Genomic DNA, 26,411 nt, shown 5'->3' on the forward strand with positions numbered 1-26,411 from the left:
GAAGTATATATGATAATTATGTCTTCTCTCACAAATTGAAAGATAGGGTTATATGGAATATGGTTGATATGAAGTACTACTATCTATACTATTTTTATTAATTGCTTAAAATTTATTTTTCGGGTGTACAATTAAGAAAGTCATTTAACTCCTTTGAAATGCATGATTTTCATTTAATTGTAGTCAGATTCAAGTGTGCTACTAAGAGCATCCGCAATGGCGGACTTCCGCGCGGAATTCCCACGGACGTCCCGGAATTCCGTCGCGGACGTCCGCCATTAGGCGTGCCCGCCACGGATACGGAATTGGGCTGAGGACGTCGTAGGTCCGCGGCGTTAAGCGGAATTCTGCGGGGACGTCCGCCATTGCGTCGACTCCCGCGGAATTCCGCTTTATTTCATTTTTTTGTAATGTCTATATATACCGCTCGTTGAACTTCGACTCCATAACGATATTAAGTGTGGCAGCGTAGGGGTCGTCGTTGATGTAGTTTTTAATTATTGAAATGTATTTTTTTTATTTGGTGAAATGTACTTTTCTTATTTTAATGGATTTTTTCCCTTATTTTCGTCAAAATTTTAATTACGTAAATTGTTTACTTCCGGAAATTGTTTAACTTGTGAATTTATGATTTTTTTAAGGTGGGAATTCCACAGGGGAATTTCGCCGTTGTGCAGTGGGAAGTCCGTATGACGTGGCAGTGCAGTGGGAAGTCTGTATGACGTGCCAGGAGGTGTTTTTGAGAATTCCGTGGGGAATTCTGCCGGGACATCCGCACCATTGCGGATGCCCTAATTAAGCGATATGTTTATGTATTTTGTTTCAATTTTCAATTGTTATTATTTTCTTTCTCTTGATCACTTTGGTAATACTTTACTATTTGCGACAATCTGTTTTTTTATAAGTTAAATTATTGGATTTGATAGAAAGTAACACGTAAGATCACTTTTTGACCCGAATAGCCCTTGGGTTAGCTCGAAACCCGAAGATTTAGGATTATGGTCAAAAATTTATAACCCGAAAAATTCACAACCTGAACAACCCGAACCCATTAGCCCGAAAACCCGAGTGGATTGGCCCGAATCCATGCGGGTGAGCTCAGTTGACATCCCTAGACAATATGTTTAACATATATAATAATAAACTATCATGATCACTCATGTGATGACAAATATAAATGATAAACTACATCAAATATAACTATACTATATCTCATAATGAATATTACTACTATGTAATATATAAAGATTTTGTAACATTATGATGACAAGCAGTTAAAACTGTGATGAAAATTGACGAACATCTCGTGAAATCGAAAATCAAAGGATATATTCACGTTAACTATGTTAATCGAATCAAAGTGGACGAAAATATAGTTAGATCATAATTGGAAAAATTGAGCGACACTACATATTTACACTTATATATGGTTTTTTAATTAGCAAATGAACAGAAATTTAAAGGTTTCAACCAGTAATTATCACTCTACGATTATATATGCTTTCAATTTAATTAATACTTGCCACATGTCTTATTAATTACTACATATTTATTAGATATTCCAATTTATTGATTTATTAAGCATTTGTTATCTAATAGGATTTGGTTATGATTTTAATATAACATCCCTATTCCTATACATTATAAAAATTCGACTAAATTAATGAATTAGAAGGCACATTTTGTTCACCAAACAATTGATTAAGAAGTAGAGGAACATCTCTATACGTCTAATGGTTGATAGATTTGTAATTGTATATATCTTTTCAAGTTTAATGTTTCAAAGTGAACAATATTAATTAAATATAAAAAATAACAATTTTCTTACTTTGTGTCTATTTTTTTTGTTTACATTAGCAGAACAATCATGAATTAATTAAAATATACACATTGTTAAACACGAGATTGAGTTCAAACAGCAGTTTTGATTGAATCAGAATGCAAAATTCTAAGCGACAGTACAAGTAGTCGGAACTGGCGGGATTATGGTGCCGCTGACTTTCAAGTTGGTGGCGCTGACGCACTCAGACGAGCTCTCGGTCATCGGAGGCACCGGTTTCAAGTCAATGTCGGCCAATTCAATGTTGTCGCATGGATACTTCGAGCTGCAGTTCAATAGGATTGGAACTTTCGAGATGGTCGTGCCCTTTATGTTTATGAAGTGAACGTCACTGATCTTCACGTTCGATTGCTGGAGAGAAGACGAAGACGAAAACCACGTGAATGAGCATTCAATGCAATCGGTTTTCACGTTTTTACTTCAATTCTAAATAGAGAATGGATTAGATGAACATTTTCAGGTTTTTACATTTGTTAATTTTACTACATACCCTAGTCTTTTAAAAATAGAGACTTTTGAAACTGACACGTATTTTAATGCACAATTGGTAAACTAAGAGAGACAGAAAGAAAAAAAGTGATTGAAGTATTGTTAGTGGAGAATGGTCCTACCTCGTCAGAGTATAAAATTTTATCCTAAAATAGAAAGTTTCTACTTTTAAAGGACAAATGTAGTGAGTATGTGATTTATGCACGTGTAATTCGTGTTTACTAGCGTACCGCTTTCTTGGTCAGAGTCGTAATGTTGATCGATGATGATTGGGTTCTTGACTTTACCCATTATGATGTCTTTGTATATGATATGGTCGGCGGTGAGCTCGGTCGAGTCGTGGTAGCTCTTGATCCTCGCGCCGTTTGTGGTCCCCGTCAGGCTGCAGTTGAGGAAGGTGATGTTTCCGACGGACAGTTCGTCGGGCCGCTTTCCCAAGCTCCCCACACTAAAGAGATTATTTTAATAAAATGAGTTTTGCATATGATTTAGGTATGTAGCTTCATATTGTATGTTGAATTAAAATGTGGTATGTATGTACGAGAGTCCGTGTCCGGGCCCGGATTGGAGTCGCTGGAACAACATGTTCTTGCTACCCGTCCCGATGGAGATGCAATCGTCCCCGGTCCCAATGACACAATCGGACATGTCGACGTTCATGGCGTTGCTAAAGTGCATTTCGTCGGTGTTGGGGCTTTCCTCGGGAGCGGTGATCTTCAAATTGCTCACCTTAAGTCGATGATGTCGATCAATTTGGTATGTGTTAAATTATCTAAATTATGTCCCACATCGACTTGGTGAAGATCCCATCTAATCTATATAAGTGTGGATAACCGTCCCCCTTATAAGACCTTTTAAAGGGTGAGTGACCCATTTTTAATATGGTGTCAGAGCGGGTCCAAGTCGATGATGGTTTTCTCTTTATCTCTTATCTACCTCACGAGTGGAAGACCGATGTCATTTCCGGCCCACATCGATGATGGTTCTCTTTTCTCTTGCATGGCCTACCCACGTGATGGAAGACCGATGTCCTTTCCGGCCCACGCGTGAGGGGGCATGTAAAATTCTCTAAATTTTGTCCCACATCGACTTGGTGAAGATCTCATCTAATCTATATAAGTGTGGATAACCCTCCCCTTCCTTATAAGGCCATTGCATCCACATATCTAATAGTTTGGAATCCCATTGCATCCACGAAATTTAGGTTGTTTATGTCTCCGTCTTTGGATGATTGGAATGTAAAACTCTGCCAAAATAACAATATCAATTACTCCGGCCAATTCTATTCACACAATTCACTTAATTCTAACCTTTAAAATTACCTCCAACATATCTTAACAAATTAACCGTTTTAAAATTACTATAAAAAGAAACTGGGTAAATAGTTGGTGGACGGAGGGAGCATGTGATACTTAAAAAACGCATACACAAGACAAATATTTTTTCGAAAAGTGTCATGTGTGAAGTATGTAGGGTAAGGTGTACGATTACTCTACATACTTCACCCATGACACTTTTTGGAAAATAAGAATGAACAGTAAGACATACGACGGGCATATGGTTCCCCTCATCTGCATACTTCCAAACATTTGCTCCTTGCCCGTTAATGGTGCCTCCACCAGTGACAATAATGCCTTCGACATACTCGATCAAGATCCACATCATATTGGAATAGGAGCTGGGGGGCCCGGATTGGCGTTGAGGGTGCCCTGGATGTCAAGTATAATTGGCTTCTTCGCGTTATCATGAACGATTTCCCGGCCGGGACTAGAACCCTAGCTGCCCCAGTACTATCGCATCCCGCCCTCCATGCCTGAATCAATGCCTATGAAAGATATATGTATTGTGTTTTATTTAATTAAAATTAGACTGTTAAATCAACTACTACTATGTTTTCTTATACTAATATAGATGCATGCATGCATTTCATATATCCTAAGTGGTAATGATACTAAATTAACACTTTCGATTAATATGAAAACACAGAAAAGTGTTAAGTTCAACTTCTCCACCATTGCATCGTCTGTAGTGCCATCGCCCTTAGCGCCGTAGCTTGTGATATCGTAAACAGCTCGCCCTGCAGGATGCGGCCTTTGGGGGCACCATCAATTCCAAGCACAACTTAGCTAACCAATATGCAGAAAAAACATGTCTTTATCATATTTGCAATGTTTTTCTTGTCAACTACAACAATCTAAATAAAAGCTAAGGTTTATATTTATATGTGTGTGTGTGATTGCTTGAGAAATTAGCTCTTAAGAATTTCTTGTGTGTGTATCACTGGCCACTGCACAAAATGAGCTGAAATTAGCTCTTAAGAAAATACCCAAATTGAACTTTCTGTAATTGCACTTCAGTCCTTGACTTCAGCTATATTCATTAAAGTAACCACACCTCAACAAATAATTTAAATTTATGTGTTCTTTTATGTTATTAAAACAAATATCATACCGATTCAATTAATATATACATATGAGTTCATTTTGTAGTAGGAAAGATATCGCCACTCGTGGAAGTTTTGTCACTTTGTGTGCCTTTTTTTCTCCATGTTTGATTTAGGGTTAAAATACTTAATTATTTATTGGATAATATATAGCTAAGGAAAATTTGATTTAGAAAAGTACAATTGTTAAGTGTCTTTTGGAGGAATGATCAAAAGGTCTATCACATTTTTTTATATATATAACAATCATTGTTTTTTTTCATGAATAAAATGCTCAAAATCAGGTGTTGGCAAGCAAAGTTTATCAAGATTGATGACCATCCAAAAACACAACATACAAATGTTTACTGAGTCTCACTCATAGAATAACAAAAAATACTAGTAATATAATGATCATTGTTAGTTAGCTAGTTAACATATCCATATACGTATGTTTTTTCGTGAAGGTTTCGACTAATTAGCTATAATCAGTTTTTGCAATTTTGTTTGATCATTGTTATGCAACTTAACTTTTATGATCCCATATTTCATTTCCTTATAATTTATTCTTCAAAAAAATTCCATGTATGGCATTGTACACTGAAAAATAAAACATACTCGTAATTCTTTAGATTAGAATTATTGAAAAATGATTTATACAATTTGCCAGTATTTCACTTTTACATGTGTAATAGTTTGTCAGTTATATCAAGCCTAATAAATTCCAATCCAACTACTCGCATCGAATCATTTTATACCCAAGTGAAGCCCCATTTTTATGGCCTGTGGGCATGATCCAAACCCAATAAACAACATTTTGCTCGATAAATAATTGTTGTATCTCAATATCTTTTATTGGATTAACTCAACATTTTGGGTAGAGCTAGCTAGTAGTTAGGACTTAGGCATGGATATAGCATTCCCTTATGTGTGAATTGCGGTTGAATTTTGTAGTCACGTAACATATAGTAGAAGAAGAAATGAATTGTAATCTTAATTGAGTGAGAAACATACTCCTATTAATTGGCGGATTCAGATAGGTCGGGTCGGGTCGACGATCTCATGAAAATTACAATTGTACCCTCTTTCAATATTAATGACCACCTTCATTATTATACTTACTCCTATAAAAGAGACGTGTAGCATTTTTACACATACTCTATTTGTTTTGGAAATTGTAGAAAAACCATGTGACGCACATAGTTCACTATAAACCGGACACGAATACAGTATTCTAATGTGCATTTTCTATTATGGGTGGGCCCCACGTTTTAATCCTGATTATCCAATTCTTTATTAAATTATTTCACTTCTTATCCAAAATATTTTTATCAAAAGTTCTGTACACGGCTTGTGACTATTAAAGCTTATGGCGATGCATTATCCATCTCAATTATACATTCTACAAGTTCTTAATATGCCATTCAAATTTTCCTACTTCTGGGAAACCATTAAATGCACCACATTTATTCGACAAGATCACGATTTTAGTATATAACAATATACTACTACAAATTATGAATTCGAGATAATCAAATAAGGTAAGACATGCCCAGTCACACTTATTTGAGTTTATGTATGCTAATTACTAGTAGTATTTGTTCATCTCTAATTTCTATATTGCATCTCAACATCTCATCTCACTTTCTACATAAAATCAAAATGCGCATAAGCATATTTTGAAAATGTAAATAACTCATTTATAGATGAAATTCTATAAAATAAATAACATTTTTATTTAAAGAAATACATTCCTAGATGAGTTATTTTTTCTACCAAAGAACTTAGAAGAAGCGATGAGATATTTATTGAAATGTCTGTTAGTATGTTATATAATAGTATAACAATATCATGTCTGATTGGTTTTATACTAGAGTAGTATTTTTCACACCGATAATAAATGCTTAAGAATGATGATCATAGGTCATGGGTTGAGAACGTACGTGTCTCAAAAAGGGAAATTGCACATTATTTACTCTCTTCATCCCTGAAAATTTGTCGCATTTCATTTTCTGCACTTATTATTCTCTCTCTTATTTTACGCTTTTTCTATTTTAATTATTTATTATCATTTTTTCAAAATATATGAAGAAAATGAAATGTGACAAATTTTTAGGGAGGGGGAGTATAATTTATGAAATTAGGTATATAGAGATTTTTTTTGCTAGTTTTGATTTATAAAATTTTCATTTTATATCAAACAAATTGTTATAATGTTAGTAGTTACTATATTGGAAGTAACTTTCAAAATCTTATCGTGACCAATAACTTGATATATCCCTGTGTTATGTCACGTGGTGGCACTTAATTTAACCTACACTTCCAGAGTAATCCATCAACCGCCACCTTTTCTCTCTCTCTCTCCGTCACAGCTCTCTCTCCACTCCATTTGGGTACAAATTGAATCAGCATCACTCCGATTCTCTCGCGTCTGATTTTAATTTCAAGTTATAATCCCCAGAAATCGGAGAATTTTAGGTCAGGAATTTGTAATTATTTGTTTCACGCCACTTTAGATCTCAATGGGGAAATCGAGATTACAGAAGTTGCCCAGCATGAGAGAAAGGGTTGAAGACACTCTTTCCGCTCACAGAAACGAACTCGTCGCTCTCCTTTCCCGGTCTCTCTATCTCTCTTTCTTAGATTATCTGAAAATTCCATTAATATCTCAACCTTTTTCCCACGCAATAAACTAGTGTGTGATAAGCAGCGATTTCTTCAAAGTGCAGATCATATTATATGATTTTTTTTTCAGCTGCTAATTTGATCGGTTAGGGTTTAAACCAGAGAGTAATTTCGCTGATTACTGTATATGCCGCGTTACTGAATTTCTACTGTATGTGAAGAACAGAACTAGTGCCTGATACGCCCCTGTTAGGTTTCTTCAAAGTCGAGATCATAGTAGTATTATTTAATTATTTTGGTTTGATATTTCTGTTTGGTTTTTAATCTGAAGTGTGTATTTCACTAATTACTATACTGAGGTTTTGTTTTTTGTTAACCATTTCAATACAATGGAGAGTATTTGTGTGAAGAAAGGAGAGCCAATAATCATATCTGAATTATGCATAGACATGGCACCTAAACAAGAGACAAAGAGTTGGAGAGATATTGTTGCAGGACCACCAAAAAGGAATCCGGATGCAGAGAGAAGCCAGCATATTGTTTGTGGTCCTCACAAGATTGCATTATGATGTGTTGCCACCCAATTGGTTCAATGCTGGTTACAATGTTCCCTAATCAGCTATAAATGTAGTGAGACGATTATGCAATTCTCATTCTGAAATATACAAGTTTTACAGAGCTATAGAGTTTCCATTTTCATGTCTTTCGCTGCAATTCTTTCAATTTTCTACTGTGTGTTAAAAACTATGTTTAGTGTGCCCCTTTAAAGTTTCTTCAAAGTGGAGATCATGTTATTTACTTGTTTGGTTTATCTTTTTAATTTTAGCTTGAAACTATTTGATTTGGATTAAAATCTGAAGAGTATTTCACTGATTACTATGCCGTGGTCCTGATTTTCTACTGTGTGTGAAGATATGTGGCGCAGGGGAAGAGTATACTTCAACCCCATCACCTGATTGACGAGCTAGAAAACATCTGCGTTGATTCTGCAAAGGAAACTCTATGTGATGGCCCTTTCAGCGAAGTTTTGAAGTCTGCTCAAGTAATTATATTTCAAATTTTTAAATATTTTCCATGACTACTGGCCTAGCTTCATTCATTTATTTTTCTCTAGAGGAATATTATAATGGGGGAAATTCTTGCCGAGAACGCTCTAGTTTCTTCATATTGTTAAGTTCTTATTTGATGATTTGCTTGTGACCGAATAGTGCGGATTTTGAGTGTGTGTTTTGACAAATTCATTATGTGGTGGCGGTTTCTATGTTTTAGTTGAAAGGGAAATCTTTATTTTGATCTCAGGAAGCTATTGTTTTACCACCTTTCGTTGCTATAGCTATTCGGCCGAGGCCCGGTGTTTGGGAGTTTGTGCGTGTCAATGTGTATGAACTCAGTGTCGAGGAGTTGAAGGTTTCTGAATATCTACGTTTTAAAGAAGATCTAGTTGATGGGGAGTGAGTAACATTTATATTTGCTGCTTAATGCTCGTCGTTTTAAGTTGCTATATTGATTCTGTGATATTAATTTTTTTCACTTGCAATGTTATTAGGAAGGATGATCCCTATTTTCTTGAACTGGACTTTGAGCCATTTAATGCATCATTTCCTCGCCCTACTCGCTCTTCATCAATTGGCAACGGGGTTCAATTTCTCAATCGCCATCTTTCTTCAATCATGTTTCGGAACAAAGACTCTCTCGAGCCATTACTTGATTTCCTAAGGGTACACAAGCATAAAGGCCATGTAAGTTCTGACTGTCTTGCACTTATACCACCTCTCTGTTTCAGCTTGTATCAACTTGTGGGATATTATGTTTAACCAATAAATCCTGATTCGTTCTTGGGGATTGTATTTCAATTGCATATTTATGCCTATCAAAAGAGTGGACTGTTTTTCAAAAGTTTGTAACTGTCCAAGTGAATCAAAATAATGTTATCTGTATAGGTTTTGATGTTGAATGATCGGATAGGGAGGATCTCCCAGCTTGAGTCTGCTTTGGCGAAGGCTGAGGATTATGTTAACAAACTAGCACCAGAAACACCTTATTCGGAGTTTGAATTCGCGTGAGTTTTGTCTACAATTTCAGGCAGGGACGTACCTTTGAGAAGTTAGATTCATGTCATTTCATGCATTTTTGTGCCCTTGTGCAGATTGCAAGGATTGGGTTTCGAGAGAGGTTGGGGAGATACTGCTGAACTGGTTGTTGAGATGATGCATCTCCTCTCTGATATCCTTCAGGCTCCTGATCCTTCGACTCTGGAAAATTTCCTCGGCAGAATACCCATGGTGTTTAATGTTGTCATTCTATCGATACATGGATATTTTGGACAAGCAAATGTCCTAGGTCTGCCTGACACAGGTGGTCAGGTAATAATCTCTGAAGACTGAATATGTTATTGGGTTAATAACTGATGAGTTCAATATAATACATCAGCTATATGAAGAGGCTCTCAGAGACAATGTTTCGTGGCATTATCTGGGATTCATGCAAATGAAAGTGTAACCTTAATTGATTGTTAAAGAGTAAAATGGAAAAAATATTCAATACTGTTGGGATGGCATCAAGAAAGAAAGTGAACCCAAAATATGTTCAAGTTTTCTAGTGTTAGTGTGGGTAGGTATTTGGTTATTACTTTGTACCTGTATTCTTATTTTATTCTTCTGCAGATTGTGTATATACTAGATCAAGTGCGGGCCTTGGAAACTGAGATGATCCAAAGGATTAAGAAGCAAGGACTGAATATTATACCTCGAATTCTAATTGTAAGTTCATGTAATAACATTGCTTTGTCTGCTCGTTTATGTGATGCTTATGTTTTTCTATCTTTACCTACCTTTTCTTTTTCCAGGTTACTCGATTAATTCCCGATGCAAAAGGCACCTCATGCAACCAGAGACTGGAGAAGATAAGTGGTTGTGAGTACTCTCATATTCTACGTGTTCCTTTTAAAACAGAGAATGGGATACTTCGCCAATGGATTTCGAGATTCGATGTCTGGCCTTATCTAGAGAAGTTCGCAGAGGTATGGATGACATTTATTTCTAAATCATGTCTTGAAAATGGCTGTTGTGCTTCATGGTGGCATGAATGAATTGCCAAAAAAATTGTCTTTTTTCCGCTGTTAGGATGCTGCTGGTGAAATTGCTGCTGAACTGCAAGGTGTACCAGATCTAATTATTGGCAACTATAGTGATGGAAATCTTGTAGCTTCATTATTATCCCATAAGATGGGAGTCACAGAGGTGAAACCCGATACTTGCATATTTCTTTACTTAAACAGAGTTGGTTGCTGTATATAACTATTGTTCTTGGTTCTGTATCCAGTGTACCATTGCACATGCCTTGGAGAAAACTAAATATCCAGATTCCGACATATATTGGAAAAAGTACGAGGACAAATATCACTTCTCATGTCAGTTCACTGCTGATCTGCTGGCCATGAATCATTCTGATTTTATTATCACCAGTACATACCAAGAAATTGCTGGAACGTAAGTAACATAATTTTGCTTATTGTTGTCAATATTTGCACTGAACTTTAACTTGCATTATGGTTCTGTTTAGTGGGTATTTGATGCCTTTGCTCAATTCTTGTTTCTTTTATGGTCTCATTTCTTTCTGAAACTGCCACGGGCCTTGAGTAAATGTATACCTTGAGTTCTTTGTGCCATATACTCTGTTTTCAGATTTTTAAAATATTATATGACCCATATGTCCTTATAGATGCTGCAAGCCAACTAAAATTATCATCATACAACCTGAACTTTGGTAGGTCTAGAAACTATACTACTTACAAATAGCATCCTTAAGCTGTTTAAGTGCACAGAAGAGCAACTAGTTTGCATCTCAAGTTATCATGACTGACAGCTGCTTTGGTTCCAGGAAGAACTCCGTTGGTCAATATGAGAGTCATACAGCTTTCACTCTCCCTGATCTGTATCGTGTTGTACACGGAATCGATGTTTTTGATCCTAAGTTCAATATAGTTTCTCCGGGAGCTGATGAGAGCATATACTTCCCCTACACTGAGGAGGCAAGGCGACTCACTTCTTTCCATGAATCCCTTGAAAAGCTTATATATGATCCTGAACAGACTGATGAGCACATGTAAGTGGAATTTACATGATTGCAAGTCCCACTTCCAATCTCTTGTTAGATTATTGTATTTACGATGAATATATTGTTTAGGAGTATATAGTTGTATTGTGTACAGAAGAATTTTTTACTTTCACTCTCATTCTGTATGAACCAGTGGTACACTGAAAGATTCATCAAAGCCCATAATATTTTCAATGGCAAGGCTCGATCGAGTGAAAAACATCACAGGACTGGTGGAAATGTATGGTAAAAATCCGAAGCTTATGGAGTTGGCTAATCTTGTGGTGGTGGCTGGTTACAATGATGTAAAGAAATCAAGTGATAGAGAAGAAATAGCAGAAATTGAGAAGATGCACGCCCTCATTAAGGAATACAGCTTGGACGGCCATATAAGGTGGATATCAGCGCAGACAAATAGAGCCCGTAATGGAGAGCTCTACCGCTACATAGCTGACAAGAGAGGGATTTTTGTTCAGGTAAACACATTTGCAACTAACTCATCTGCTATTACTTGAACTTCATTTTCTTGGTTAAAATATGTACTTTTTGTTTCTTGCTTCAGCCTGCATTCTATGAAGCATTTGGTCTAACAGTGGTCGAGGCAATGGGTTGTGCCCTCCCGACTTTTGCTACTTGCCATGGTGGTCCGTTGGAAATCATCGAAGATGGTATATCTGGATTTCATATTGATCCGTACCATCCAGATAAGGCTGGAGCCCTGATGGCAGATTTCTTCCAAAAATGCAAAGAAGATCCTAACTACTGGGTGACTATATCAGAAGGAGCTCTTCGCAGGATTTTGGAAAGGTATGGATTGTGAAATTCTTCACTTTCAGCGTCCAGTGGACTTCAAACTGTAAAAATTAAGCATTCAAAATCGCACTCCTGTTTTATGAAGGTATACGTGGAAGATTTACTCTGAGAGGCTGATGACCTTAGCTGGTGTGTACGGCTTCTGGAAATACGTCTCGAAACTTGAGAGGCTTGAAACTCGTCGTTACCTTGAGATGTTCTACATCCTCAAATTCCGGCCGCTGGTGAGATCCTCTTCCTTTATACCTCAATCTTTTTGGCGGATATACCATGTGACGAACACGTTGTACCTATGTTTTTGCCTGACATGTGAGATATGATGTGTGCATTCTTAGGTAAAATCGGTTCCTTTGGCCGAGGATGGTTCATCTTGAGAGCTATTGAGAGTAAAAGCTATAAGGTTGTGCAAGAATAAGCAGAATATGTATGTATTGTTTTCTGCTACTGTGATCGAAGAGAATGCCCATTGCTGACCTAATGTTGCTCTGTGGTAAGTGTTGTTGGCATCTATTGTATATTATGTTATGGAGTAATAAAAAGTAAGCTTCAGCTTTGTAAATACAAATAATTGTCAAAACTGCGAACTCTGCGTTTTCATTTTTATGGTAAGATTAGTATGTTATGCTATCCAGATTAAATCAGTCTGTATATTGTGGAGATACTTGGGTCGAAATGGGATGAAAAAATCGATTGGTTTTGTAAAACTCCTACTAGTACGTCTTTGTCATTAAAAGAAACAAAATTAAAAGTGAATAATTAATAATACTAGTATATAATTTGGATTTCTCATTCATATATTTGTAGATTACAAATCTTTATAGGAGAAAATTGAGAAAAAAATAACATAAAAAAATAAAGTATGTAATTTTCATTCAAATTATTGATTAAGATATTTTATACTACTACTAATAATTATTTAAATAAGATAGCAATAAGATACCGAATCTCATCCATAATTTGATTGGAAAGATATTTCATAATAATCGTTTAAAAATAATAGCAATAATAATAATAATACAACAAATCAAACTAATCCTACCCTCAAAACCCCCTCAACTCAACTCAACTCAACTCAACTCAACTCACCTCAACTCAACTCAACTCAACTAGTCGCCGTCAAATTGGGAAAAAACGGCACCCCCGTCGCCGGCAGCCACTGATTCCCCTGAATAAAATTGGCGACAGTAAACTGCGCCGCCTCATCAGAGCTATTAATAACCCGGTAACCCGGCCACGTGACCCGGTCCGTCGTATTGGAGCCGGGGCCCCGGTTCATATACTCCCCATAATAAAGCGTATCAAGCGCGAAATCCCCATCCCACTCGAGCCACCCTCTCCGGTTCACCACACTCTCCATGTTACAATACATGAAAACCGTCCTCGAATACTGCTTCCACGGCCGGCCGAGGTAGGTCGTGAAGTTGGCCAGGACGGGGAGGAGGTCGGCGGCGGCAGCGACCTTGGAGTTGAGCACGGAGATTCCCGTGTTCTGGTTGGGGTCCTCGCGGCCCTGGGCGGTGAAGATGTTGCGCTGGTTCGGGTCGGGGCGGCGGGCGTAGAGGTTGCAGTTCTGGAGGACGACGGCGGCGTTGCCGAAGATGAAGTCGACGGTGCCGTAGACGTCGCAGTCGCGGTAGAACTGGCGGAGGGAGTGGACGTAGAGGGTGTCTTGGTACGCGATGAAGCTGCATTGGTAGAAGGCCGAGAAGTCGGCCCCGCTGCGGAGGGCCACGGCTTGGTGCTTGCTCGGGCCCGCGTAGTTCTCGAAGCTGATGCCCTTCGCGATGAACCCGTTGCCCACCACGGCTGTCCAACATTCCAATTCGTGATTAAGTATTCGTGTATTTACCAGCAAATAACTATCATCAACCCTAGTATAAATTTTAATGATAACTTCCTAATATATTCTGATTGGGTTGAGTAAATATAATGTATCTACAAGCAAATAATTTTATACTAGCACTTCTTATTAACCCTAGTAATGAACTATTCCTATTACATACCTAACAAAAAGTGAAATTAATGATAGTAAAACTAATTTTATATTCTGATTGGGTGGAACAACCCACAGTTAAATTACAACACATAAAATTGAAATTGAAAAAAAAGAAATTTGAAATTAAAAATGTTTTTTTCGAAAGTGTGGATGTGCATTGTTCAACTAAATGCACTTGATATAATATGTTAATAGGTGTGCTATTCGCGAAGCTAAGATGTCCCACGCAGCCCGTGACTTTTTAAAAGGTTTCCTACACTCTTACTACTTTCATATATAGATATTTGTATATATTATAAATATCAAATTTTCCATCGTTGTCAATGTAGACCAACAAAGAGGAAAAAGGGGAAAATGTTGGGTTCACCACTGCTGATATTGGATAAAAAGAAGACCAACAATGGATAATGGTCCATACACTTCAGAAAATTTAGAAGTGTCATGCACTACTTTGTACTTGGAACGTCGGTGCATGCAGGGGTAATTAGGCAGATAATAAGATTAATGGATAATAAAAAATACTACTCCCTACTCCTAGTAATAAGTTATTAGGTGTAGCAATTAATATTGAAACGAAGAAAATATAGTTGGCAGTTTCTAAATGAGCTGTCTCTAGAAATCGGACCGTGTTACACAAATTAATTTATATTCCACTTTTTTCATTTTAGCTATGTCCAAGCACTATTTCTTTAGATCACCGACGGCGGATGTGGCATTATGTGATAATTGCATCACACTACATTCTCAATCATGTTTTCTTGGGACCCTAATTTGAAGACGACGTGCTTTCAGATAATCTAAATAAAGTTAGTGCTACATCTATAATTTTTTATTTACACATAAACCAAGGCTATATTTTATCGAAATTAATCTCGATATGGCTTTAGATACAAATGAAATTATCATTAAAAAGGAACGGCTCTTCTATAAAGTATGGGAATTTCAATGGAATTCGAAATTGTAAAGTAGGACAAAAAAAACCCACATATTTCAAATTATAATTGTTTTATGAATACATTACCTAGACGGCTAGACCTACATTTCAAATTTACATGTGTAATTCCCTTGTTGAATTTAATGATTTTTAAAGCCAAATTCATTTTTCAGGTTAGCATCCACACACGCGTTATCGTCTCGAAACCAAATTGTTGAATCCACATATTTTTGAAAATTATTCTTAAATACCCTCCTCACATTTAGATTTTTATACATAAATTACCAACCAACCAAAATCCTCTATTCAAGACAAACAGCATGGATAAATTTAATCATTAATGACCAACGTGACATTCCAACATTCCAATTTCGCTAGCTCATTATCTCAAGCCCGTGATATATCATAAGTAATTTTTAATCATGATAAATATTATACTATTAATGTATGCGTAATAATTACCTAAATCAGACAAAAACCCTAGAGCATATTCGATTCAGTAATCTTGGACCACCCATTTCACCCACTTCACTCAATTATCTTAAAAAAGAGTTGTATAATTATTTATTAGTACTTACTACTATGTTGGTAGTCCTACATTAAAGTTACTAGTTAACACAAATTTTACTGCAATGGTTTCCAAAGATTAAGCTAATGCATGCAAAGAGGACCCACACCGCATACATGCATATTCGTATCTAATAAATTAAATAAAGAGTAACTGCAGAAACCGCAGAGAAGAAATTGATTAACTGAAATAGTAGTGCTCACCAACTGTAGACGACCGGAAAGTCGTCCATCCGTCAACAACGCTCCGGTTCCCTTTGATCCACGTTTTCCCAATTCCATCCCCCAAAAACATGATGTTCATCTTCTTCCTCTCCAGCTCCACATACTCGAAATACGCCCCCGCTTTGATGTAAATCACAAATCTCGTGTCGCTATTGTTCGGCGCCGCCGCCACCGCTTCATTCACGGTGGTGAAATTGCCGCTTCCGTCCTTGGACACCACCAGATCGAACCTCGTCTCGTTCGCCGCCGCCTGCAGCAGCCTCCGATCCGATCTATTCAGCCACGCCGGAAATCCGCCCCGCATTTTCCCGTACTCGGGGAATAATTGCTCGTCCTCCGAATTGATCAATTTCCTACCTTTTTTCTTCTTCAGCTTCTGCACCATCGCGAGCGAATTGCTGAAATGGCGCGAGATGCGGCGGAGGCGCCCCTCGATGAAGCGGCGTGTGTTGTTTTTGCTGTAGGCGAATCCGTCGAGGCAGGTGTTCTGATTCGTCATCGCGCCGCTGAGGAGCGTCTGCAGATCGGCGTAGTGCTTCTCCGGAGATGCGGAGGAGGAGGAGAGGTCGGAGAGGACTTTTCCGAGCTCGGCGACGGTGTCGGCGAAGAGCTCGAGGCAGTCCTCGAGGGCGCGGAGCTCGAGCGGCTCCAGCCTCTTCAGCAGCTTGCGCCGGAGGCTGCTGCAGTTGGAGGCCGAGTCGCGGACCTCCTTCATCGTCACGTTGATCGTGTGCGATATCACCTCCGGCAGCGTCTTCCGCCGCAGCTCCGGCAGGGCGGCCACGGTGGAGACGCAGAGGTCCTGGTACATTGCGCCGTCGCACGCGGCCGAGGCGGCGAGTAGTTGGACGTGTTTGTGAATGTGGATTTTTCTAGGGGCATTTTGGAGGAATTTGGGGTTGAAATTTAGAGAGAAGAGTGTGAGTGTGAGGATGAGAGAGAGGATTGAGAGAGCGAGTTTGGACATTTTGTGGGAAAGGGAAAGTTTGAGGTGGAGAAGATTGAATTGGTGTTGGTGGATATATAATTGAATGATTTTTTGGTCAAATTGATCAAATAATTAAATAATGAATTTTGATGGTTGTAATTAAATACTGCATAGAACTGAGGGAAAGACAGTGAATAGCAACGTGGCTGGGCCAGGTGGCAGGTTATATAATTGTGAACTTTTATCCAATATTAATTGTACTAAGATCTAAAATTATTTTTATATATTTATCATAATTGTGTCACCAGCATTAATTGCCTACCGTTGCAAATTTTCAGGAAAAAAATACTTTACTACTGTATTACAAATTTTTTATGTAATTTATTACTATAACCTAGATATTTTAAAAGCAGAACATGGAGTAGTTTTGTATAAGAAGTTGTAAAAAAAAGATGTGAAATGCATGTGAAAAATCTTGCTGATGATTACCTATGATGGAAACTGTGTCAACTAAAACTAACTGTGGGAGTCATATTTGAGGGGGTGGAGTTGCTTGAAATGAACTGATCAAACAGAAAATTTTCCAATTTTATTCGTGTTTGTTTTATGCCTTTCTTTTCTTTTAGCCGACAATAATATATTATAGTCAAATTTCTTGGAACTGAAAAAAATAAGATGACAATAATAGTGCATCTCAGCTGACCTCGATGGAAATTAAATGATTATTTTGCTCTTGCATGGGAGGTGGTGATTAATCAATTAATAAACTTGAGATGTAATCATAGATCGAAATTTCAGGCACTAAATTTATGCATTGAAGTTCAGAAATTTGTCAGACTTTAACGTTGCAAAGTTTTGTTGTCACAGACCAAATTCAAGGACGGGAACCCAAGAAATTATACATTAAACATACATTTTTTTATTAAAAGATAGTAGTACAAATAATTATAGAACAACACAACATGATTTCATTTTCATATATGTACACACAACTTCTAATTTAAGTATTTTTTAAAAATTAAATACTTAATACACCACGAGACTTTCGCCGTTGAATTGGTTGCCTTGTTTTTCTGGAGTTTCTCAATTTATTTGTATAATATCTGTAAAAACGTGTTTTCTTCAGACAAACGAGGTTCCCTTGTCTCTCAGATTTTTATGATTTCCTATTCACCGCCTTCAAGTTTATAGCTCGGTTTGATCATATGTTGAGCAGATTCAAAATTTCAAATATGTTAGTATGTTTTTAAATAAGGCTTGTTAATTAATAACAATAGTGAAAAGTAATTAGTTTGCTTAGTTAGGTACTATAATATACTACATAAATAGTCGTCAAGTTTTTAAATATTTAAACCATAGTTCTTGTTTATGTAAATAGATTATTTTCACCGATAGTACTCCATAAAAGAAGTCGTGTTTATATGAAAATGAAAGGCTCACACAATCTTTCACTCTGAACGATTACGTGTGAACTTTCAATTTTCATACAAACCCTCTACTTGGATTAATTTTACATTACAAATTATTAAGGGTAATTTGGTAAGAATTTATAAATTTTAGCTAGAATGTAGTACTCCCTCCGTTACATTATTTCTTCTATTACTTTACTTTCTCTCTACATACGCACTATTTTTTTTAGTTCATCCCACAAAAATATGCATTTTCTAAATTTGAAAACTATTTTCTCTCTAATAAGGTGAGACTCATTCTCCACTAATAATATTTCAATTTCTTTTTTTTTATACTTCTCTCTTACTTTTCCAATTGTGCATTAAAACTTGTGCCCAACTAAAAGTGCATATTCGTGTGGGACGGGGGGGAGTATCATTTTTTCAAAACGAGTGCAGTAAATGAAATGACTAAACTATCGTAGAACAGAGGCCGTACTAACATTTTGGTAAGTGAAATGGCTATTTGTTGGTTCTAAAATATATGCATAAATATTGTTAATAGTAAGATATTTTATGGCATACACCTTCATTACACATGCATTTTAATTAATGGGCTTAGTACCGATCGAATTCTGAGTACTCAGTCCAAAATTTCCGCGATGAAAATTTACCCAAATAGGAGTGAAATAGCAATTTGTGGAGTATATGGTATCATCTTAAAAAAACATTGCCCCTATATTAATGTGTAACTAGCTGGAAACACATTTTGTACTCCATAACTTTTGACTTTTATTTATAAAATATTAAAGTCATATGCTAACACTTGGTATGTTGTTTGAATCTGATCTGGACTCTGGGCCACAGGCCTACAAGTTAGCAACGTTAAACTCTGACTAATTACTGGTACCGATGATTAAATTTTTTAATGGTAAAAAATGAAACTTGATTGGTGTAATATAGTTATATAACTTCACAGCCTCGCATGATGCAAGAGTTGAATATACTACTACCTCCGTCCCACAAAGATTGTCTCACTTTGACTCGGCACGAGTTTTAAGAAATGTAATGTAAAGTGAGTTGAAAAAGTTAGTGGATCGTGGGTTCTACTTTTATATATTGGTTTTATAATAAAATGTGAATAGGAATGAGTTAGTGGAATATGAGGCCCACTACAAAAAATGGTAAAAAGTGAAATAGGACAAATTTTGGGTGATGGACGGAAATGGAAAAATGAGACAAACTTTCAGGGGCGGGGGTACGAGGTTTTTATATATATGTATATAAAATGCAGAGTAACGTGTGTTCAAAAAATAAAGTTAACTTAAGTGTGCATTATTTTGTAAAAATTCTAAATTGGAATATTGTGGACTATTTTATGGGTTCAAAAAGTACTTCTAGAAAAATATACTAATACTAGTATGATTTTGTGGCAATTATGTGAAATTGTAGAGGTAAGACAGCCATTTTGTAATGGTATAAAATTTTTGAACACCCAAAATATCAATGGATGCCCGGATTCGATCGCGAAATTTTATGAGTGTGTGAGTGACTGAATAAATATAATAATTTTATAGTTCAGATCTAATAAAAAATTTATACAATACTATAGTAAAGAACTGAGCAAAAATAAATTTAGTGTCGGACTACGTACAAATGAACCCGTGACACTCCTCCCAAATGAAAGAAGAGAAAACCCCAAAGTGTATTGAGTCTAAAAATTTTCCGTTTGCTTTGACTTTTTTGTATGATGATTTTGCATAAAGTAACCAAGGATATAAATCTGGTTGTGGTTCTAGTAGGAATAATTTGTTAGTTTAAGAACTACTCCAGAAACCAATCGGATCTACACGAATCTTGATTAAATGGATGGCTATGATTGATTTTCATATTGAGCATACCTGCTGAAAGAGTAATCTTATTTGATCATGTGCATATATAAATAGATAGGTTGTAGTTTTGATGGATTTTGTATCGGGATTTCACCACAAGCCCAAAATGAGCCTACATCAAACAGCCCGGCCCATCAACATATACATATGCTATGGATGTGAAAATACAATTTTCATATTATATATTAGCCTCTTATAAATCTTAGGGCATGCCCAAGTCAATTGCTTTTTTTGGGGAGGGGGGGTTATAATTGGTTGGACAAAACACGTGGCAATATGTCCGAACTCCGGACCATTGAATTTTTATTCCAAGACCACATCATCATGCTCTCGGTTTAAATATTACATTTGCGTATAAATACATATTGCATAAGATATAACATAAACATAACAAAATAAACACAATATAACAATTAATCACTCACAGCACCTTTTGCATTAATTCAATCAATTGTAAGAATGTTGAGAGCGGCAGACAACAATTGCTTGTGCAGAACAACGTATTTGGTAAGATCTCTTGCCATCTCAACACTTTCTTCGTCTTCGCAATCTGTTTTCTCCTCGAAATTGCTGTTTTTGAGCTGAGAAGTGCAGAGATCAACACTGGAGAGAGCAGCCATGATGAATTTTTGAGCATCCGGGTAGTTGCGTGCGCCCACTCCATCGTTCGCATCCTCGATCAAATCGTCGAGGGATTCGTATTGATCCAAACAATCGGTTAGAGCAGATTGGAGCTGTGGATCAACATCTGAATCTGCGTTTACCTTCTGTATGCTCTCTGTTATGTTTTCTGCATGATTTTCTACGAACCTGCCATTTAAAAACTAAGGTGTTAGATTTCTTTTTTACATTTCAAAATGTGAAAATGGTACCTCAATATTTTTATTAGTTATTATCTATTTATTCTAAATTAAATTTTGCATCTAACTTTTTAATTCAGAAGTCATTTGTTTATGAAAAACCAGAGGGATAGAAAACACAGAGAGAATTAAACAAAAAAAGAGAAGAAAAGAAGGAACAAAAGGAAAAAATATATCTGTTGTTGCGCTGTGTGTCGATGGCAACTCAACGGCAACATGATGCCCATAGCTTATTCGGCTCTCCCTATTGATGCTCATCTAGAATACGGCTGGCAAAATATACCGAAATACCGCACTTACCGTACCGAAAAAATATCAAAAATACCGCATTTTTGGTATACCGCATTTTTCGGTACGGTATGATACCTTACCGTTAGATTAAGGTGCGGCAAATGTATGAATTTTGCATATACCGCGGTATACCGCATCATACCGCAATTACGGTATATACCGTAATTTTGCGGTATATACCGTTAATAATTATATATATTTAATATATTTATTATTTATAAAATTATAGTAATATTTAATATATTTATTATTTATAAATCAAACAAGTATGATCTGCGGTATACCGCAACACGGTACGGTATACGGCAATGTCGGTAAGGTAAAGGTTTTTCAAATATAGACATACCGAATTTTCGGTATACCGCAATGCGGACTAGCACGTACGGATGTGGTCTAAATTCAATATTTTTATGTGCCTAGCACGTACCATTCTACAAATACATAGACTATAAATTCAAATAATTTTCATAAAATGGATGTCCATACTTGAGGGTGAAAAAGGCGAGGGCATTAGCTTCGGCCTTTTGATTTGGTGTGGCAGCTTGCAGGGTTGATATGCAGTCTGCTTCGTTGCCGCCGACGCCGTGGCATGCGGCCTCCACCAGCGCGTCGCCGGTGAGTTTCGATATTTTCTGGCTGTGGCGGATATGAGGCCGCGCGGCGCCTACGAGGCCCAAGAGGAGTGCCAATAGCAAAAACAATTTGCGCAACATTTTGTGAAAATTTGCTTTTGAGTTTTGATTGCTTTCACTCCTCTTTGTATAATATTTCCCCCCTTTTTTTCTACCGTTCAACTGCGAAAATGAAAAGCAGGAATTTGCTTAAAACAGATTTGTTTTTCCTTCAAAACAGGTTCGCCTCAAAATATTAAGCTTATTATATGTAAGTGCTTTTTAAAAAATAATTGTTGGTTTTGCTAGATATATATGCTAAAATCAAATCAATAATTATGTGAAAAGGACTAGTGATTTGTGGAAATTTTGAAATATATTTCGTGTCCTCACATGAAATATTGCCATATTGCCTGAACACTTTCTTGATTTATTATGCAAAGCCCAAATTATCTAGTAGTATTTTGACATTCATAATTATGGACTATAAATTCAAATGATTTATGAGGTTATATAACTATAGGAGTGTAATTTATTGCTCCTTATAAAAAAAATGTTGTCAATATAAATGGGGCTCGAACAATGGTACATTGACCAATTTACAGACCATTTCATCCCATTGATCGATTTCCATATAAAAAAATTAATATTAAAACATCGACCTTTGATCGATCAGAGTATAAATTTTTTCTACTGGTACTCCCTTTTTTATCCTCTCCTTTATTTGGATTTTCACATTATAAACAATACTCCTTTCGTCCCGCTTTAACAGTCTCAATCACTTTTGAGCACTCGTTTTGTAAAAATGATACGGAGTAATAAAGAGTTAAAGTGGAGAAATGGTAAAGTATGAGAAAATAACGTACATAAGACTATTCTCTACATTATTCTCTCTCTTACTTTACCATTTCTCCACTTTAACTATTTATTTATATCATTTTTACAAAATGAGTACTTAAAAGTAACTGAGACTGTTAAAGCGGGACGGAGAGAGTATTTTATAGTTTCAACCTTTTTCATTTATTTACAGTGCAGGTCGCAATTAAATATCTATAGTTGATTATGTCTCCGCTGATATTAGAATAAATTCATGCTCCAGATGTATGTGCACTAACCTATAAATCACAAAAGATCCCACTCGCTTTTGCAAAACCAATTGGACAGAATTAATAAAGAAAATTATTAATACAATTCGACCAATGAACTTAGGCATCAAAACCCCACTCTATTATTAGTGTGACCATATTTTTTCGAACAGTCATAAAGTTTACATTATATTAGTAATATATATAATAAATTTTTTTATCAAAAACGATTTTTAAAAACCTAATGCAAACCGAAAATCAAATTTGTTGATAATTTGATGCAAAATTTTAAAAAATCCAAACCAAATTAAATAATTTGATTCAATCATTAAAAAAACGAGGACATTTTTAATACCATAATTAAAGACGTTAATTTTTAAAGACGTTAATTTGTGTATCAACACTTAAAAAAACGTCCTAATTGTTGGTGTCTCAATTAAAATTAGAGGAAGCAAATGGAAGCTTCCTAAAAAACAAAAGATTAAGTTAATTTATCCTTAATTTTAGAACGATTACATTTGCATCCTAAATTGTTACTCCCTCCGTCCCACAAGAATATGCACTCTTTCTTTTTCAGTCCGTCCCACAAGAATATGTAATTTCCAATTTTGAAATCTCTTTTCACGCTAATGGGGTGTGACTCATTCTCAACTGACAATACTTTAATTAATTTTTCTCTCTACCTCTCTCTTACTTTCCCAATTTTCTATTAAAACTGGTTTCAAATTCAAAGTGCACATTCTTTGGGAACGGAAGAAATATTATTTTTTAAAATATTCCAATACAAATAATTGCATCTCAATTTTTATGCCTATAAAGAATAGCATAGTACTCCGTAGTAGTTATTTTTAGTGGATGCAGTTCTATTATTATTATGTGGCTTAATTAAGGATCCCGTAATCTTGTCAAATGTTTGATTTGTCATATTATAGATGTCAATATACAATTAAATAATTCACAAAGCAAATCCGTAATCTATTAAATGAGTAAAAGACAATATTCACAATCCACACTCATTTTTTTGGGTTTCACTTTTTATTTAATAATACTCCATGTTTTACTTTTTCATGGATTCTACAATACCGGCTTCACCTCATTTCTCATATAAAAACAACAGTCGCAACCAACAATACTTTCATGGATTCCACCTTTTTACTTTCTTTTCATTTGTTATTGTATTTTGTTTATTATATATTTTAATTAAATTAAAATTACAATCTAATTAAACTACTACAAAATTCTTAAATATTCATTTCAATTAAACACACAACAAAAGTAAACGCATTACGTAGCATTTCGCCATTTTCATGAATCAGTATTACATTTGGGCATCCACATATGATTAAAAAAATATCCACAAATCGACCCACCCGGAAACCCGGGTACTGATCCAACATCCGACCCAAACCCTCACCCGGATCCGGACCCACTTCATTTCAATTCATTCACGCCACGTCGGTTACTTTCGAATATCCAGAGCCTCCGATGACGAAGCGGATCCAGTAGAATCCAACCCGGAACCCGACCCGCGAACATCAATCGAGACTTCCGCACAGCCGGTCGGACTGCCAACGGGTCGACCCGTGACCCGGATCCGGCAAAGCGGGCAATGCCTCTGCGAAAGAAGCCACGCGTCTATACAGTCCACATGGAAGCAGTGCTTGCATTCGGGCAGGATCCGACCCGTTTCCCTCACCTCGAACTCCGACAAGCAAACGGCGCATTCCGGCGGAAATTCCTGATTTTCCGATTGGTAGATGAAGGTGGGAATCGATCTCACAGCGCGGGGGTCGAGGCCCCTGGAGACGGCGGCAATTTGCAGCGGTGCGGCGGAGGAGAGAGAGGTGACGCGGCGGAGGCGCTGGTCGGAGCGGCGGCGGCGGTAGACGTGGAATGCGACGATGATGAAGCAGGCGAAGAAGAGGATGGTGATGGATGAGATCATGATCTTGCCCTTGAAGGCGTAGCCGATTGAATCTTGATTCTTCTCATCCATTTCTATCCAATCGTAAATAGTGGGGGAATTCAGATTTTGGATGGGTTTTTTTAGGGATATCTACATTTACATATATAGATCCCTATTAAAAAGCGTTTGATCTTGAAAAGGCTAGGTTTTTGGATATTTATTACAATTTAATTTTTTTTTGTAACAAAATTACATCATTATAGTCATAGATGTACAAACATTGCGCCTAAAATTGGACTGGTTTACTTTGAAATCAAATCCCGTTAATTTGTTTTAGGCTTTTAGCTTTTAGCTTTTTGTGGCTCATTGCCTAGCATTTTTGTAATCCATATTTGGATATAGTCCAATTCAAAGGGCCCAATCTCATATGTAAGGTCAATTTTTATTTAGTAATATTAAGTATAATCTTCTACATTCTCGCGATAATTTTGAAGATAATAAGTTATATTGTATAAATATATAATAATCATTATTAATTATTACTATAAATTAGTTAATATTGGATCATACCCCATAATATTGTAAAGTTTGCGTATATAAATAAATAGTACTCATGTTGGGGAGTTCTACGTCATTATTGGAATTAATGCGTGACAATGTGATTTGTGAATATATGGTTACATTAGATTTTAATGAAAATGTAACCTTAAACGACTTAGGAAAAGTAAATTAACTTTAAATTGAGTGGCGTTCCTATCCGTTTTAAATAGAGTGGATAAAGATATTTATTAGTAGTATTGTGGAATGTGAATGTTTCCATTTCCCAATTCCAATTATGCCATTTGACCTTATACCTCTAACCTCCCTCACCCTCCTTCATTATTATGTTTTTTTATTACATTAAAAAAATAAATGGAGTACTCCATAAGAGAGATTCTAATTCACTAGTGTATACCTCTGTTCATTTAAAAAAAAGCTTTTTAGCAGTTTAAAAAATCAAGATAAGTACTACTATAAGCTTATTATGAAATAGGAACTTAATTGTAAAAAAATTTATTTCCTAATAATCTTTAAACAAACTCAATTAACCTATTTAATTGACACATAGGAGTAATATTTTGCTAGTTTATATACATAGAAAAAGAATTAACTAACAATCTTCTAGTATTAGCAAGTAAAAGGTTGGGCAATATTCGAATGGCTAAAAGTTATTCGCCATAATGCATTTTTCCAGGTTCAATGGTCTAGACTTGGGACCATTTCTAGAGGTGACAGATTCTTGATTCCCAACGAAATTATGAAATACATATACAAATTTTATGACTAATCACTCCCCCAACGAAGCAATAAAAGCAATAACAGATACAGATAAGATCAGGTTAGATGAAGGTCATAAATTTCCATTAAATTCAATATTTGGAGGCATTAGAAATGATAGACACAC

The 26,411-nt window shown here is 36.1% G+C and overlaps 4 protein-coding genes and 1 pseudogene across 5 annotated transcripts; 1 reads left to right on the forward strand and 4 right to left on the reverse strand.

The window, feature by feature from the left end:
- Positions 1-1,948: 1,948 nt before the first annotated feature.
- LOC121751853 lies at positions 1,949-4,479 on the reverse strand (annotated as a pseudogene).
- A 2,583-nt stretch (positions 4,480-7,062) lies between these two features.
- On the forward strand, positions 7,063-12,911 carry LOC121752340 (sucrose synthase 3-like). Of its 2 annotated transcripts, none has more exons than XM_042147348.1 (15): positions 7,063-7,371; positions 8,289-8,418; positions 8,676-8,827; positions 8,923-9,115; positions 9,317-9,435; positions 9,523-9,739; positions 10,040-10,135; positions 10,222-10,395; positions 10,499-10,615; positions 10,698-10,864; positions 11,256-11,480; positions 11,626-11,947; positions 12,034-12,278; positions 12,370-12,508; positions 12,620-12,911. In XM_042147348.1, the coding sequence occupies exons 1-15, from the start codon at positions 7,274-7,276 to the stop codon at positions 12,656-12,658; spliced, it is 2,433 nt and encodes an 810-aa protein (XP_042003282.1). In that variant the 5' UTR covers positions 7,063-7,273; the 3' UTR covers positions 12,659-12,911. The 2 variants fall into 2 exon arrangements, with proteins under 2 accessions (XP_042003282.1, XP_042003283.1); XM_042147349.1 differs by having other exon boundaries at positions 11,674-11,947.
- Positions 12,912-13,230: 319 nt separating this feature from the next.
- On the reverse strand, positions 13,231-16,984 carry LOC121751108 (pectinesterase-like). Its single transcript, XM_042145823.1, has 2 exons — positions 15,986-16,984; positions 13,231-14,090 (listed from the first exon to the last, which is right to left on the reverse strand). The coding sequence occupies exons 1-2, from the start codon at positions 16,971-16,973 to the stop codon at positions 13,387-13,389; spliced, it is 1,692 nt and encodes a 563-aa protein (XP_042001757.1). The 5' UTR covers positions 16,974-16,984; the 3' UTR covers positions 13,231-13,386.
- Positions 16,985-20,483: 3,499 nt separating this feature from the next.
- LOC121751109 lies at positions 20,484-22,142 on the reverse strand. The gene is made up of 2 exons (XM_042145824.1): positions 21,852-22,142; positions 20,484-21,024 (listed from the first exon to the last, which is right to left on the reverse strand). The coding sequence occupies exons 1-2, from the start codon at positions 22,076-22,078 to the stop codon at positions 20,658-20,660; spliced, it is 594 nt and encodes a 197-aa protein (XP_042001758.1). The 5' UTR covers positions 22,079-22,142; the 3' UTR covers positions 20,484-20,657.
- Positions 22,143-24,289: 2,147 nt separating this feature from the next.
- LOC121751128 (RING-H2 finger protein ATL5-like) lies at positions 24,290-25,158 on the reverse strand. The gene has a single exon (XM_042145840.1). It carries the CDS (start codon positions 25,055-25,057, stop codon positions 24,521-24,523), a length of 537 nt encoding a protein of 178 aa, XP_042001774.1. The 5' UTR covers positions 25,058-25,158; the 3' UTR covers positions 24,290-24,520.
- Between the last annotated feature and the right edge of the window lie 1,253 nt (positions 25,159-26,411).

Source organism: Salvia splendens, chromosome 10 (genome assembly GCF_004379255.2).
Source record: "Salvia splendens isolate huo1 chromosome 10, SspV2, whole genome shotgun sequence".
Classification (NCBI taxonomy): Eukaryota; Viridiplantae; Streptophyta; class Magnoliopsida; order Lamiales; family Lamiaceae; genus Salvia; species Salvia splendens.